The sequence below is a fragment of the Homarus americanus genome, unplaced genomic scaffold (assembly GCF_018991925.1).
Source record: "Homarus americanus isolate GMGI-L3 unplaced genomic scaffold, GMGI_Hamer_2.0 scaffold1438, whole genome shotgun sequence".
NCBI lineage: Eukaryota > Metazoa > Arthropoda > Malacostraca > Decapoda > Nephropidae > Homarus > Homarus americanus.
The window spans coordinates 19,362-36,067 of record NW_024753943.1 but is presented as its reverse complement, the minus strand read 5'-3'; the positions used below and the strand labels follow the sequence as shown (position 1 = coordinate 36,067).

Below are 16,706 nucleotides of genomic sequence, written 5' to 3'. Positions count from 1 at the left end.
GCTCGACTTATTCGAAGTGATATATTTTGTATTACAGTCAGGTTAATATAATGGCAATTTTCTTTCCCTTTTCATTTATTATTTTTTATTATTTTCCAGGTGTAATGGTGTGCTTGAGGGTATCAGGATCTGTCGCCAGGGCTTCCCCAATCGCATCCCTTTCCAGGAGTTCCGCCAGCGTTATGAGCTCCTCACTCCTAATGTTATCCCCAAGGGCTTTATGGATGGCAAAAAGGCCTGTGAGATGATGATCCAAGCCCTGGAACTAGAACCAAATTTGTACCGCATTGGTCAGAGCAAGATTTTCCTGAGGGCTGGTGTTCTGGCATCTTTGGAGGAAGAGAGAGACATCAAAATGACAGATCTCATTGTACAATTTCAGGCATATTGTCGTGGTATGTTGGCACGTAAGAACTATCAGAAGAGACTTCAGCAATTGAATGCCATCAGAATCATCCAGCGTAATTGTGCTGCTTACCTCAAGCTCCGTAATTGGCAGTGGTGGCGCCTTTACACAAAGGTGAAGCCACTTCTTCAGGTAACCAAACAAGAAGAAAAGCTCGTGCAGAAAGAAGAAGAGCTTAAAATGATACAAAATGTACTAGAAGGTCAAAAGAAAACTAATGTAGACATGGAAAATAAATTCCAGCAGGCTCTACAGGAAAAGAATGTCTTAGCAGAACAATTGCAAGCTGAGACAGAGTTATGTGCTGAAGCTGAAGAGATGAGGGCTCGTCTTTTAGCACGTAAACAAGAACTTGAAGATATTTTGCACGACATGGAAACCAGACTTGAAGAAGAAGAGGAACGCACAGGAAGCCTTACAACAGAGAAAAAGAAGCTTCAGCTTCAGATTCAGGACCTAGAAGAACAATTAGAAGAGGAAGAGGCTGCACGGCAAAAACTTCAGCTTGAGAAAGTTCAGTGTGATGCCAAATTAAAAAAATTCGAAGAAGAACATGCACTTCTTGAGGATATAAACCAAAAATTACTCAAAGAAAAGAAATTAATGGAAGAACGGTCATCGGATGTTTCGAGTACATTAGCCGAGGAAGAAGAAAAATCAAAGCACCTTATGAAACTCAAAGCTAAGCATGAATCAATGATTACAGATCTTGAGGACAGAATGAAGAAAGAGCAGCAAGGTAGATCAGAATTAGAACGCTCTAAGAGGAAATGTGAAACTGATCTGAACGACTTGAAAGAACAGATCAGTGAGAAAAAGAACCAAATTCATGAAGTACAGATTCATCTAGCCAAACGAGAGGAAGAATTGGCTCAGGCTATGATGCGTGTTGATGAAGAGGCTGCTGCCAAGTCACAACTGCAGAAAAGTATGCGTGAAGTTGAATCCCAGCTAAATGAACTTCAGGAAGATCTTGAAGCTGAACGAACCCTTAGAGCAAAGGCAGAGAAACAAAAGAGAGACCTGAATGAGGAATTGGAGGCACTTAAGAATGAACTGTTGGATTCCCTAGATACAACAGCAGCACAGCAAGAACTACGTAGCAAGAGAGAGGAGGAGCTGGCCTCCCTCAAGAAGAGCTTAGATGATGATCAAACAATCCATGAACAACAGATTGCTGAGCTCCGCCAGAAACATTCTCATGCTTTAGAAAACCTTAATGTGGAAATTGATCAGTTCAAGAAATTAAAGAGTGGATTAGAGAAGGCAAAGAATCAACTTGAAGCTGAAAATGCAGACTTTGCCAATGATCTGAAGAGTATTACATTATCAAAGCAAGAAAGTGAAAAGAAGAGAAAACAATGTGAAGCTGTAATCTCTGACTTGCAGTTGAAGATTGCAGAATCTGACCGTAATAGGTCTGAACTACAAGAACGCCAGAATAGACTAGAACAAGAACTGAATGCTGCAAATATTGCTATGGAAGAAGCTGATTCTAAGTCTATGACAGCTAATAACCAGTTGAAGAATCTTGAATCTCACTTACAAGAGATACAAGGCTTGCTCGAGGAAGAAACCCGGCAGAAGCTGAACCTCAACTCTCGAGTACGTGGTCTTGAACAAGAGAAAGATCACTTGCAGGAGTCTCTTGATGAGGAAGAAAGTGCCAAGCGTAATTTTGAGAAACAAGTTGCTACTCTACAAGTACAGTTAAGTGAGGCAAAGAAGAAGGCTGATGAAGAGTCTGGAAATGCACAACAACTGGAAGAGACACGCAAGCGTCAGATGAAGGAATTGGAAGAACTTCGTGCTCGTTTGTCAGAATTGGAAGCAGCAAACGAGAAGTTAGAGAAGAGTAAACGCAAGTTGCAGGCAGAATTAGAAGATGCCCAAGTTGACATTGATGCCAACCGTGCCAAGGTTGTGGAACTGGAAAAGAAACAACGAAACTTTGATAAACTGCTCAATGAAGAGAAGGGTAACTATGAGCGCTGTCAACAAGAAAAGGAAAATTCAGAACGTGAGGCCAGGGAGAAGGAGACGAAGATTCTCTCACTTAACAGGTTGGATTAGCAGTATTTTTTTTTTTATGTTCTCCTTGCTTAAGTTGCAGTTTTGTATGTTCAGCAGTGTAGAACATGTAGAATGAAATGGAATGTTCATCTATAATTTTTTTCAATTAGTTTTACCCTAAATTTATCATTTTCTTCCATCAGTCTTTTAAAAGTATCTAATAACCATCTTCAGATAAAATTTTATAACTTATGACTGCTCTTTACATAACTCAATTGGTCTAGTTTAATAATGAGGAGGAGAAAACCACTAATTTATGTGAACCACTTAAGGATAACTCTCAAAGATTATATAAAACTGCTGTAATTATAGAATTCATGTAGGTGTAGTTGTCAGCATTGATGTTTCCAGGAAAGAACATGGTTTTTGTTTTCTGGCTGAATTGGTGGAAGTGACTGAAGTCAGAACTCTTAGGGATTTTATGTAATAAGGATATTTTTAGAAGTACTGCACAGTCTTAATACTGAAATGGAAAGGTGGATTATTTATAGCAGGAACTAAAGTAAAAATATGTATTTCTGTAGTTATCCCTCCAATCAAAACACACGCATGGGTAATTTTATATGGTAATTCAACTGCAATTCTGTCTCCTACACATTTATAAGCAATATTTAATAGATGTATTCAGTGTGGAGCTTTGAAATTTGCTTGGGGGTGAGGGGATTCACGACATGCATCGTTAGGTTATGTGAATAGGTTTAAAAAATTTTAGATTAACCTTTGCATTATTCTTCTTATTCTGTTTTTTAACTAATAATTTTATGCCATTTGGGTATGTTTTATGGAAACACACATGTATGTATATATTCATTTGTTCAAAGAAAAATATACATAATTTAATTTTATCTGTAGAACTTTGGAGGAATACATGGATCGTATTGAGGACCTGGAAACTGTCAAGAAGCGATTACAGATTGAACTTGACGATTTGGTTTCTACTCGAGGTACAGCGGATAAGAATGTCCATGAATTGGAAAAAGCAAAACGTGCCTTGGATAGTCAATTAGCAGAACAAAAGACTCAGGTATGTACTAAAAGAACCCCATTTGCTTTTGAGTATATGTAGACACTTTGTAGTTTATTTGGTTTCTTGAACAAATAGCAAAGACATTAATATCCATTACAATTTTATCTTATCAGATTGAAGAGCTTGAAGATGAACTACAGTTGACTGAAGATGCCAAACTGCGACTAGAGGTGAATATGCAGGCCATGAAAGCGCAGTTTGAACGTGACCTAAATGCTCGAGAGGAACAGGGTGAGGAAAAACGACGGGGACTTGTGAAGCAGTTGCGTGAACTAGAGGCTGAGCTTGAAGAAGAACGCAAGCAACGCACAGCTGCAGTAACTGCTCGAAAGAAGTTGGAGGGTGATCTTAAGGACATGGAAGGTCAACTGGAGATGAACAGCAAGGTCAAGGATGATGCCCTTAAACAATTGAAACGAGCAGGAGCACAACTGAAGGAATACCAGAGAGAGACAGAAGAAAGCAGAGCTTCACGTGAGGAGATGGCTACACAGTACAAGGAATTGGAAAGGAAGATTAAAATAATGGAAACAGAGTTGCTTCAATATCAGGAAGATCTTGCATCTGCCGAGAGATCTCGCAAGGTGAGATGATTTAGGATTTTATATCTTTCCATAAGGAGTTTTGTTTGAGTCATTTATATGCTTGGTACAATAACCTGGATTATTTTAATTTAGTTTAATACATATTGCTGAAAAAATTCCTGGCAATAAAATTATGGATTAGGTTATTTTCATACTGTACCCATTTTTATTTTCAAGTTCTTGGAAGTAGTTTAGAAAGTAAAGAAAGGTTAACCAGTGCATATCTGCTTTTTGTGAATGTGGTATACCCTACTGTAGTTTGAGAGCTGTCTCTGCTGGTTCAGACTACATTATTTGTGATATAATACTGACTATTTGCTTTGGAACCTATTCACGAGCATAAATACTTTTTCTTAATGGGTTTAGGATAGGTTGTGTGCTTGCAGACTACACCCACAGATATGTTTTTATTAGATATGAGACATAATATTAACATGCTTTCTAATTGATGAATAATATTTCTATTTCTTCTTCTAATGGATAGTTTTTTCTGGTCTTCTCAAATTATAATTAATCAGAATGCGGAAATTGAGAGAGATGAACTTCAAGAGGAACTTAACCAATACACATCAAAGGCTACCTTGAGTGCAGATGAGAAGAAGAGGCTTGAAGCTCGTATCTCTGCCCTTGAAGAAGAACTGGAGGAGGAACAGAGCAACGTTGAGGTGGGTAGCCTTAACCTGTTTCTAGCTTTTGTATCCAGAACATGAACTTAATGGATAGTACACCTATCTTATTACTATTACTGTAATAGTAGTATTTCCAGATCCAAAGTGGCTTAGCTACATTTAGCACCAGAGTTAATACATTTCCCTCCCTCATTGAATAGTGATATGGAAGGAAGTAGATGGTGAATGGTTGCAATTAACCCAATAACTGTGGCATTTGGGAAGTCAAGGGTACCCAGTAAACACACACACTCAAAAGACATTAAAGTTTAAAAAAAATAATCTTATGAAATTGAAGACATGAAAAATAGAAGACAAAGACCATATAAATTCCTTGTACTCATCATGGATGACAAGTTAGGAGTCTATGAAGTGAGACAGAGTAACTGGCAACTACTGAACCCTGGTTGTTGTGACAAACAATGCAATGGGTATTTGTGGTGCAGAAGTGGATGGTAAGTCCTTAGGTGGTGAGCCTTTCTTGTCCCATACCATACTATCCTCTCTCTCATCCACTATGCTATAGCTGCATGAATATTTAAAGTATTTTTTACATGATGGTTTCATTGCCACCATTTTTTTGTAATGTTAAACATTCCTATCCACCTACCTCCTCAATTTCAGCTTTTAACAATACTCTCCAGATGTCCTTCAGAGGACACTGCAGCACACAATAGAACAATTATCGTAGGATTTTAAGTTTTCACTTTACTGATGATGTACTTCATATTATTGGTTTAAGATATAATCTGAAAGAACCTCATTCTTCCCAATTCTGTGATATCATGATCTTATGTTATTTTGTAGTCTAAAATTTTTTTTTCCACTTGTAGGTGCTTATGGATAAGATGCGTAAGAACCAGCTATCCATGGAACAACTACAAACCGATTACAACACGGAAAAATCATCGGTGGTAAAGCTCGAGGGTCAACGGTCCATGCTGGAGCGACAGAACAAAGAGCTAAAGGCTAAACTGGCTGAACTGGAAGCTGAAATCCGTTCAAAGACAAAAGCAACAATAGCCGCACTGGAGTCGAAGGTTGGTTTTTGTAATATACAGTTTTTTATTAATAAAATGGCAAGTTGTTTGTACAATAAATTAATATTTGGTAGAGGTTATCTTGAAGATATGGTGTGTGTACAGGTTGTGCATGAGAGGGAAGAATACCAGAAAGAATGAGTGTGAGCATCATAAGGAAGAATATAAAAGAGTTTAGTTGACGGATACATTATATTGTTGCATTTATGGTTAAGTAATAAAATTGAGGGTGATTTGGGGAACACTGAACAGTGATAAAAGGAAAGTGAAACAATTGTTAGTCTTTAGTGGGGGTTGATTGTTTATGGTAATTATGTTCCTGGCGAGGCAGCAGGTTAAGTCATGTGTCGCCGAATTAAAATTAAGGCTTGAAAGACTAAAATAAAATATTGCAAGTTAAAAGCAATAAATAACCTGGAACTTTCATCAAAACCATTTAAACATTCCTCTTGAAAATATGAATTTTGTCAGGGATGTGTAATGTACAGTGTAATGTGAGAAATTTAATGGTGAAGAACCAAAATTCAGTTTATAAAAGCAAGTACCCCTGTAGATTATACGGAGTTCTTTGACCTTGACTTCATTATGAAATAAGACCATACAAGTGCCTACTCTTGTCCTCAATAGCGGTGCTATCTAATATACTATAGGAATAGCCGTGTGTCTGTCTGTTCTGGCCAGCCGAAACGGCACAATCGTTTTTCATCAAAGTTGGTGGAAAAATTGCATAAAATTCGTAGAGTGGAACAAACCTGGTCCCATGTCGATGGTTTCTTTAGGAAGGCATTAATTAACCATTTTATTTATGCTGGATAATGACGCAAGTCTACGAACTTGGCGCACCCTCATTCGCTGTACGCTGTCAGCCGGACGGCGGTTGCACGCTAGCCAAGCACGAGCGTTCAAACTTTCACCGGGCACGAAGGGCCCGCGATCACTTGTTATTACTAAAGTAGAACTTTCATTGTTAGGACTAATCCGGGAATAGAGGGCCCCAAGAAGTGCTGTTTTACTAATACATAGCTATGAAAGATTTTCTGAATATGAATTTTTTAGATTTTAAAAATGGCAGTTATGGTGCATTAAAGTACTGTATAATGTACAGACACAGAGTGTATGGGTGGTTATTCTTAGTCTGACACAAAGATATACCCTGTATTACAATAGCATAGGTGTAACTTACAGCATTGCCATAACTTTTCCCTTCCTCATACTTTTCCTTAGAAGAAACACCACTTTTCTTTCCTTTACCAAACTTTTTAACTTAGTCTTGATAATGTCATAGAATATACAGTACAGTGGTCCCTCGGTTAACGAGCACAATCCGTTCCAGCAGGTTGCTCGTTAACCGAAAAACTCGTTAACCGAAACCATTGTTTCAATGGGTTTTTGGGTAATTGGTTCCAGCTCACCGAAAATTGCTTAAATTCAACAAAAAGGGTAGAAAATTACACTTACTTTGAGGTAGAAGGCTCCTGGATGATGATGATGGGAATTAGAATGGGGGTGGAGGAGAAGGAAGAAGAGAAGGCATTGGGGTGGAAGAGAAGTCACCCCATGGCACCATTTCACCCATAAAATTTTAGTTCTCTTGGTGTAATTCAAGATTTTCTTTAAATCAACACTGCACTGCATTATATATTGTCAATATGTAAAATATATTTCAAAATGACCAATAATTTGCTTGGAAACACAGAAAAAAAGCATTTAGTTGAAGAGAGTCTCAAGCAAGATGTTACCTCCACTGAAAACAGAGAGAGACTAACGTCTGTTTGCTGTGTTAAGAGGCTGGATGCCGCGCATTAAACTAGTCACTTTACCTTCAATTATGTTCAATAATTGTTAAAATGACTAAAAAATTGAATATTAAACTTTTAAAATTATTGAATAGTATAAACTTCTTGATATTTACTGAAATAGTAAGGAATTTAAGCCCTAGAACCGATTAGTGTATTGGCGGACTGATACTAAAGCTGGTTGTCCGGTCAGTGCAAGCGAAATAATGTTGAGGTCGGTTCGTAAGAAATTCGTTAACCGAATTGAAGATCCTTATGGAAGGCAGTTCGTTAACCGAAATTTCGTTAACCGTGGCGTTCGTTAAACAAGGGGTCACTGTATCTACCTGAAAATACGAGTTGAAAAATAACAGACACAGCTTTGCCTGGTAGGGAGGAGGGCTAGTGGAGTGTAGCTACAGGGATAGTCTAACTTAGCAACCAGACAAGTTGAATTGAATTGAATTGAAACATTTTTATTTTGCCAGAAAAATACTGATACAGAGTGGATAATAATAACAATATTAACATGGCTGAGCCAGTTGAGAACCTGAGCTCTCTTTGAGGCACCTGATATATACTATACATTTATCTCAAGGAAGTATTGCGTAACATTTATTCTCATCTGGAACAGTACAATAGCATGGTGGTAATAAGTATATCCCATAATGTTACCACGGTTATCACTTCAATATTTATTTATTTTATTATTTATATTTTTTATTTATTTATTATTTTATATTTTATTTATACATACATATACATACATACACATGTATATATATACATATACACACACACACACATACATACACATATACATATAAATTACAGTGGAATTGAAAAACATAAGTATAATGGGGGAGCAGTACAACCTGGGTTGTACAGTAATAAGGTTGAACAAGAGGACAGAGCTGTCAGGATTATGTCTAGTTGGCAATTATGTTTATTGTAATGGTAATTACTTATTTATTTACATGATAATTTCTGATAAAACGGTTTTGATGGTACAATAAAAGCAGGTACTGTAAATATAGTAGGTGTTACAAGAAATATTAATACTTCGACATACATTTACTTGACACACACAAACACCCATGCTCTTCATATTTTTTATTTTGTAGCAACATAGTTTTTCGATATACAGGTACACTCCATATAATGCAATAAAATGCTGTAACTACCGTAAAAACAATACAAACGAACAGTGTGTATGTGTGAGCGATTGTGTGTGTACGTCATTTGTAAACGAGTGCAACCATTTAAATTCGCATTTATCATTGCCATATGAAGGATTCTAGAATGCTCTGCATGTTTTTTTCACGCTGTGGCTTGGAAGTACAAGTATACAGACGTGGAGTGTGCATCTCCCGCTGTGAATTTTCCAGCGCGGAAAAAACACTTCGTGTGAAGCGGGCCTAACAACGGAATGTGGGAGCTGCGGCTAGCCCGCATGGTTTGAAATACAGTACCTATTACTGTGGTGTATCGTAATTTTTCTTCACGAATAAGCGGGGTATTCTTTGCAAATATAAGTTGTGGATAAGCGGGGTTGCAAATAGCAAGGTATTCCTGTACCTATATGTTACTATAGTTTTTTTATGTATTATGTACAATATTTAGTGTTTATTAAAGCAGTTTTCAAACAGTTTATACATATTATTTGGTCTCTGGAACATGACTAATTATTTCTATTTAAATAATTTAAACTTTATTTCATAGGATAATTCACAATGTTTTCTGGTACTTAACCCACAAATGTAGTACAATTATGTAAAATAGTTCAAATGCTTGTATTTGACAACTTTGCTAGCTGTGTATGTCTACATGTATTTAATACAACTGATACTTTACCATTATTAATCAGGTTTCCAACTTGGAAGAACAACTTGAGGTTGAAGCTCGTGACCGCCTTAGTCAAGCAAAGGCCAATCGTAAACTGGAGAAGAAGTTGAAGGAGCTGGTCATGCAGGTGGAGGATGAACGCCGTCATGCTGATCAGTATAAGGAGCAGTTAGATAAAGTATGTTTATATATACAGTACATGTTTTTCCTTTTTTTTTTTTTTTAGTGTACATTGTTAGTTTTTTATATTTACATAAAGACCTTCATATGCATTAAGCTATGCTGATTTTCATGGATCATTTATGTACAAGTTGTTGATAGTTTCATGGTAGGAACTATATTGCTGGAGATGAAGCTTTCATGTTTTGAAATGCAACAGGGTACCATATCACTTTGTGTGGAGTGTGCAAGGGTATAATTTTTTTTTTTTTTTTTAATAAATTAAAAATTAAAATTACTTGCTGAGCAGTGTATTAATTAATTTTTGTTCTTGTAGTCAAATGCTCGAGTGAAACATCTTAAGCGCACCATGGAAGAAACGGAAGATGAATTGTCAAAGGAGAAGATGCAGCGTCGTAAAGCTCAACGTGAAGTGGAGGACATGATGGAATCCCAAGAGGCACAGAACAGAGAAATATCCTCACTGAAGACCAAACTCAGGTAGAGTGACATTGCATGATGGGACCATCACTAGTTGAGAGAAGAAAAAGCTGTAAAGGTTGACAAGGAATTGTTTATAAAATATTTTAAACTCTTTATCTTGAATGGTTAGGTGGTACTTTTTCTGTTCAATCTCTAATTTTATTGCTTTAGACAGTTCAGCAAGTAAATATTCACGCGTGTTTGCATGTTTACATTTTTGGTGGTGGGGGGACAAACCAAAGCTCGTCCATGAATTCTGGGATTTTCCTTTTTATTATATCATTTAAATATGTTAATAGATTTTTTAGATTGCAGCAGAATATCTTATATACGTTATATCAGTGTTACTAAAGCATTTATTAACAGTGGTAGCCACCAGTACTTCCACCCTCCTTATTTCAGACTAGATGGTAAAAGGAAGGCTCTTTTATTAATCTACTGTATATTGATGTTCATTGTAATTGAAGCAAATAGTGTCCAAATATGCATATACAGTATATATACTAGTGTTGTTTAGATACCCTCAGAGTATTTGTAGCAACAGAAATTTGACAAATATTTATTTGTAATAATTTTTAAAGAGCCAGTGTGTACAGTAGTATCGTTTACACTTGTCTCCTTTACCGTGTATTGTATACAGAAGACATACTTAAAAATGGTACTCTCTGCTTACTGAAGTAATTAAGATATAGAAGATATCATTATAATAACACCTTTATGCTATATATTTTTACAACCGAAATGTTAAGTGGGAGAATTACGGTGAAGTCAAAATGGTTATGTAGACTAGACATAGAGCAACAAGAAATAATGATTTTAATGAAATTGCCACAAATCATTATTGAAGCTATGGTTAAGCAAGCTACTGCCCATTTAGGGATATTTCTGTTATTTGTATTTTACTTATTTTATTTATTTATTTATTTACAGTGGTCCCTCGTTCCACAGAGTCGTTCGTTAACCGAATCCATTGTTTCAGTGGGATATTGGGTAATTGGTTCCAGCTCACAGAAAAGTACAAAAAAAAAAAAAAAAATTGCAGTAAAGTACACTTACTTTGAGGTGTGTATGTAGAAGGTTCCTGGTTGATGATGGGAATTAGAAGTGGGGGTGGAGGAAAAGGGAGAAGAGAAGGAAGTGAGGATGGAGGAGAAATCATCTTTCAGGGAACCCTTGCTTGATGCCATCATTAATTTATTTAAATCAACACTGCACTACAGTATATATTATCAATATGTTAACTAAATTTCAGAATGACCAATAATTTCAATGTAAATGCAAAAATATTCAAGACACCAACAAAATGATGTTCACTCCACTGTCAACAAAGCCAACTGATGCCTGGTGGCTGAGTCAGCGGCTGATGGGTGCACATATTATCAATGTTAACTAAATTTTAAAATGAATAATAATTTTAATATAAAAAATGCCAAATTATTAAAGAGCACAACTTTCTTGATATTTACTCCACTGGAAACGAATGTAAGCATAGAACAGATTACTGAATTGGCAGACTAGTCCATCAGCTGATGCTCACAACAAAACGTGTTGTTCGTAAGGATTTCGTTAATCAAAGTTTTGTTCATTAACTGAATTGAAGATCCTTATGGGAGGTAATTCGTTAACCGAGGGACCACCGTATTTATATATATTTTTTTAATGCACAGTAGAACCAAAATTCTTCATTAGACCTGTTATTCTTGATCTTGTGCTGAGCTATGCCTGGACAGTGGGGTTGTCCCTTTACAGTATGGTGAAGATGTGGACAAGCTTTTACTTAGGCTATTCTTCAGCTGAACAGTTTTATTATTAATGTGACTATCTTCAAATTGCTGATGTGCTCTTTCAGTGGAACACAACACATATTAGTGAAAAAACGGAATAATTTATCAAGGATGCCAGTTGAGAATGTATTTTAAGAATTATTTCAATGAAAGTATATTCTATGGTGATTTGAGAATTGTCCAACACATAAATGTGTTCAGAGGAGTAGGAGTGTATTTTCCATGCATTGCAATAACTTATAAAATATTTTTTTTATTTGTTTTGTTTATTTTATTATTATTTTTTATTATTTCAATGCGATCAAACAGATGTCTCCTTGTATGAAAATTTCGTGTTTCTTGACAATTTTGATTTGAAGATACCCAATGCTTGGTGTGTTGCAGCAGTAGTAAAATGGGTAGTCACATGCTGAGTAGTCGGCGGACTACCACCACGACTTCTATAGCACGGGACGACAATGAAGACTAGGCTCTTGTGGGTACCTCATACAAGGTCTTTCTCCTGTAGACATTCTTTGAGTACTTCATGATTATAGTTATTGTTTAGTTCTGCACTTTTTTCTTGTTTTTCTTTTAATTTTTACTTGCTACACCATGCTTTTTTGCGCCTAATTGCATTGGTGTCCATCACAAATGTGCTGTTCAATGATTTCTTATTAATTTGGTTTAGGATATAATTGGTGATGGATGGGGCATGAACTTTGTAGATCATAGGAATCTAGAGAGTTAGGCATTTAGTTTAATATTAGTAGATTATAATAGATTTTAATATAGTTCTCGGTATAAAAAAAAAAAATCTAATGTCCCTCTTTATTTTATGGCTCCTGTAGCCAAGCTGAGGCTGAAAAGGTCTTAAATCAAATCACAAAACGAACAAATCGTGGCCTGTGCAAGCTTATGAAGAATGCCTCGACTTCAAATGTGATTGATCTAACTCAAGATTTCAGTAGCAGTGAAGACGAGAAGTTTGTTTTCTTGTGGTTATTAGCCCGAGTAGTGAGGCAATGCCTTGTGTGCGAGGTGGAAACCATTACATTATAGAATAGTCTTGCATATTCTTGTGATTTTTGATGTACTTGTTTGTCATAATTCCAACCACAAGTTAAATTAACATATAATGATTTTATTTCAACTAATATCTTAACATTTCAGTTGTAACACCCATTAGGTTCTTTGTGATTTATTTTATATTTATTTATTTTTATTTTTTGATAATGTTGCATCAATTTGCATGACCATTTTATGTGATGCAACTATATTAGATACTGATATATAAGTTGCTTGAGAAAGTAAAACTGGTTGTCAAAACCATTTTCTCAGCATTTCCCGTCCCCCTACAGATACTCCTCTCGGAAAGGTCACACGTTAGTAGTAACCTAATCATATATGCATGAGGAATTTTTTTGTGCCCACTTATTTGACGTTTGTTCTTGCACTGTAGAATAAGCACAACATTATCTAACTATGTCACTTAGTAGTAATATTGATTAGTGAATGAAGCTTTCAAACTTGAGCCTATTCCTTTTTATTGTATGCATGCAAATTACCTGCTTCACACTTTTGCTGAATGCACATGCATATTTCATTTGTCAGTCCATTCTGTATTCATAATGTTCATAATCTTCTCATAATTTACAAATAAGCTGCAATCTGTACCCTTGTTCAGAGGCTTTCACATTTAAGCTGTAAATCTTTAAAGCATTTATAAATTTTTTTGACAAACATCCTGTAGCCTTGCTGTAATTTTAAGCTTAAAGTCAGTAGAGCCTATCAGGTTTATCACTTATTGAGGAAAAAAAAATTATCTTAAAATTTTTTCCTATTAGGCGAGGTGGTGCTGGACTCAGCTCCCGTCTTGAGTTCTTGGGGATGAAGCGTGGATCCATTGCTGCAGCCAGTGACGACTCACAAAATGCAGATGATTCTGTTGATGGGGAGGAAGATGCCACCAAGTGAAAAGCCAGCACACACCACATCACTGGTCCCAGGACACACCCTCCTTGAGGGATACCATTGTTAAATATGCTTATCCAAAATCTCTCCACTTCATCATTACACATTAAGAAAATTCCTTGCACATTGATGTTGTCAAAAGATGAAGTTTGGGGTTGACAAGTTTAAAGCATTTTAGTTGTGTGGCTGCATTAAAAATTGCCAACAATTTGACTAAAATCAGTATATTTAATACGTATAGAATTAGAACTATTGGTCTATCACTTTAAACAGTGTTCAGATGTGGATATTAAAATATATTTTAATCTTAAATATTTAAATATGAAAAATAAAATTATTTATAGGATCGTATCTGTTGCAATGGGTGTGTCTTCTTGTTGAATTTGTTGCCATATTTGCATACCCAGTGAGTGAACTGACAAATTATTTTATAACATTCCAAGAAATTAGGGTGTTTTAGTGTTGGCATATTTGTACTTAATCCAAAGGGAAGACTTACATGGAGTGGATAAAAGATTGCAGAAAGCACAAAGTTGCCTCATCCTAACCTCTGACAATCCCCAGCTTGTAAAGTGTTGGTACAGTTAATTTTAGGTACCTTAGTCCTACATGCCTAAAAGGTAGAAGCTGATTGTTAGGGGTAATGAAGGGGCAGTGAACCCTGTGAGTGTGAGATGGAATGAGTTGGTAGTTGCCAAGCAACAAGTGACATTATTTAATGGAGGATATAAGTACACTTGTGGTAACAGTTGGTATGGGGAGGGGAGGGGTCAGGTGTGAATTAAGGGATGAAAAATATTAGTGGTCCTGACATGCTACCAGATCCACACCATAAATGTATGCCACCTATTGCCAGCAGTAAAGGTTAAACTAAGGTGGCTCTGGCAATAATAATTGCTAGTTTACATGGAATAGTATGAAACATGCATCCTGCATGTAAACTTTTTTTACTGTCATAATAGATTTTCCTAACTTTGTATCAAACTAACCATGAATGCTTCCAATCTGCTACAATGTATAGATTAATAATTAATGAATAACATATTACCATTAGTTAAGAGCTACCTATATGATTATTATTGTTATGTATTATCATAATTACAGTATCTTGTATAGTTGCCAGGCCAATTAGTGATTGAAAATTTTCTTATGCATCCTGTACCCACATTTATATAGAGCTTAATTACAACCATCCACATAGTTTTAAATATTTTCGCAAAATAGTTGTATGCACTGGTTGTATCCTTGGTGATTTTTATTTATTGTTATCTTACAAGTGACCTTAAAATTAAGCCATTGCTCACAGCAAATTGACCTCATTTACATATATCATTCCCAATTGTCAGTAGAAAATATGGCCTTATAGTTGTAGACCAAATCCAGTGGAATATTTCTATTCTGAAGAGTAGAGGGTATTTGGGAAGTGATAAACTGTACAGGATGGTGATAAGAAATAAGAATAGCAGTAAACAATTTTGATTTGTGATTTAAGGTATAAAAGCTTCTATCAGGTGCTTTGTTTTGATATTGCTATTGCATTTGTTAATTTGAACTGATCAGGTATTACATAGAAGAATTTTGATTAAGCAAAGTTTTCTATAAAAGAGCAGGGTACAGCATTGCTTACCAACAAGTTAGGGCCTGAAGTTCTGTCATGACATGTCAGTTAGGATGTGCAAGTATATTTATCCAAAATAAAATGATTCTCGAGTCTGTTAGAATATTTTCTTATAATTTGTCACTGTTGTATAAGTACAGTAATTCTTATAAGATAAGAGCAGACTCTAGAATCTCGGTAGTGAAACATTTAAATATGAAGATACAGTTCAGTACAGATTGGGTACATGAATATTTTGGATTAACAGTAAATGAAGGTGTGGTTTATGAGGTGATATCTTTAAACTCCAGAAGAATTTCATCTTCAGCTGTGAAGGAGGACAATAGTGTACCGTCCATTTGTCCAAGACCAATTTATCTTGTTTAAAGCCCTCTTGTCTTTTAGGTTGGGGAGTGTGGTATTGGGTGTTGAAGTTCCTATTCAGGGGTGATGTGCCAAGTGCATTTACATTAGTGGTAATGAAAGGAAAAGTAACAAACTGTTTTTACAGAACTAGTGAATATGGTAATGATAAATTACTATGCATGTATTTAAGGATCAGGCAGCATCCATTATGTCCACTTATTATATATACTTGTGCTGGACTCCAACTGACTGCAATAAATGGCCTTGACAAACTGTGTTTCATTCAAAGACCTGAGGAAAAAATTTAGTATTAAGACTTGGATCAGATAGAAAGTCTGACATAGGATGAAGTAAGAACTAATTTAGGCATTAAACGAGTTTTAGTTAACTCATTTCACAACGTACCTGAAAAGACAATATAAAAGAATACCTTACAAATGAAATAAACAATGGAAGAGGTTTGTTTTCCTGCCTAGGATGATTGAGCCATAGTGTTCATGTGGCTTTGATATTTGAGTAGGCTGTCAATGTGGGTGTTGTTAAAACCAACAAAGTGGAACTCCATTCCACTGATTCTGGTGAAGTAGCTAATGGATCGTTTGACATTTTGATGTGAACAACATTCATAAGAGCTCCACCATCAACTGGAACTGCTGTTGGGCCAGTTGGACATTGAGACTGTCAGGATGCCACACATTACCATAAGTTGGCCAGCAAGAAGATCACATTTGTTAGACTGGACAAAGCTTTGGAACAGTACCTGGTCAAGAGTTGTCAACCATGATGGTAGAGAAGTACCGTGAGAAGAGCAAAGCTGAAAACCAAAGAATCGTTCATGTAGGGTAGTGTTGGTGGAATTGAAAAGATGTGGAACCCTTGTGGAGTACAATACATCAGGAAGCATCGTTTCCCATTGCTGATCAACTAGGTTGTGTTATCTTGGAGC

At 36.0% G+C, this 16,706-nt stretch overlaps 1 protein-coding gene across 12 annotated transcripts in view; it reads left to right on the top strand.

Annotated features, from left to right (window-relative positions):
* LOC121855658 (myosin heavy chain, non-muscle-like) overlaps positions 1-16,032 on the top strand; it is a 206,732-nt gene extending 190,700 nt beyond the window's left edge. For 7 of the 12 annotated variants that reach the window (XM_042350731.1, XM_042350730.1, XM_042350728.1 and 4 more), the window contains 9 exons: positions 100-2,469; positions 3,332-3,503; positions 3,620-4,090; positions 4,609-4,755; positions 5,592-5,798; positions 9,441-9,596; positions 9,915-10,078; positions 12,675-12,809; positions 13,671-16,032. In XM_042350731.1, the coding sequence (XP_042206665.1) occupies positions 100-2,469; positions 3,332-3,503; positions 3,620-4,090; positions 4,609-4,755; positions 5,592-5,798; positions 9,441-9,596; positions 9,915-10,078; positions 12,675-12,809; positions 13,671-13,800 (3,952 nt within the window). In that variant the 3' untranslated portion in view covers positions 13,801-16,032. Of the gene's footprint in view, positions 1-99; positions 2,470-3,331; positions 3,504-3,619; positions 4,091-4,608; positions 4,756-5,591; positions 5,799-9,440; positions 9,597-9,914; positions 10,079-12,228; positions 12,338-12,674; positions 12,810-13,670 lie in introns of all 12 variants that reach the window. The other 5 variants (XM_042350735.1, XM_042350733.1, XM_042350736.1 and 2 more) reach the window with 5 other exon arrangements.
* The last annotated feature ends 674 nt before the right edge of the window (positions 16,033-16,706 follow it).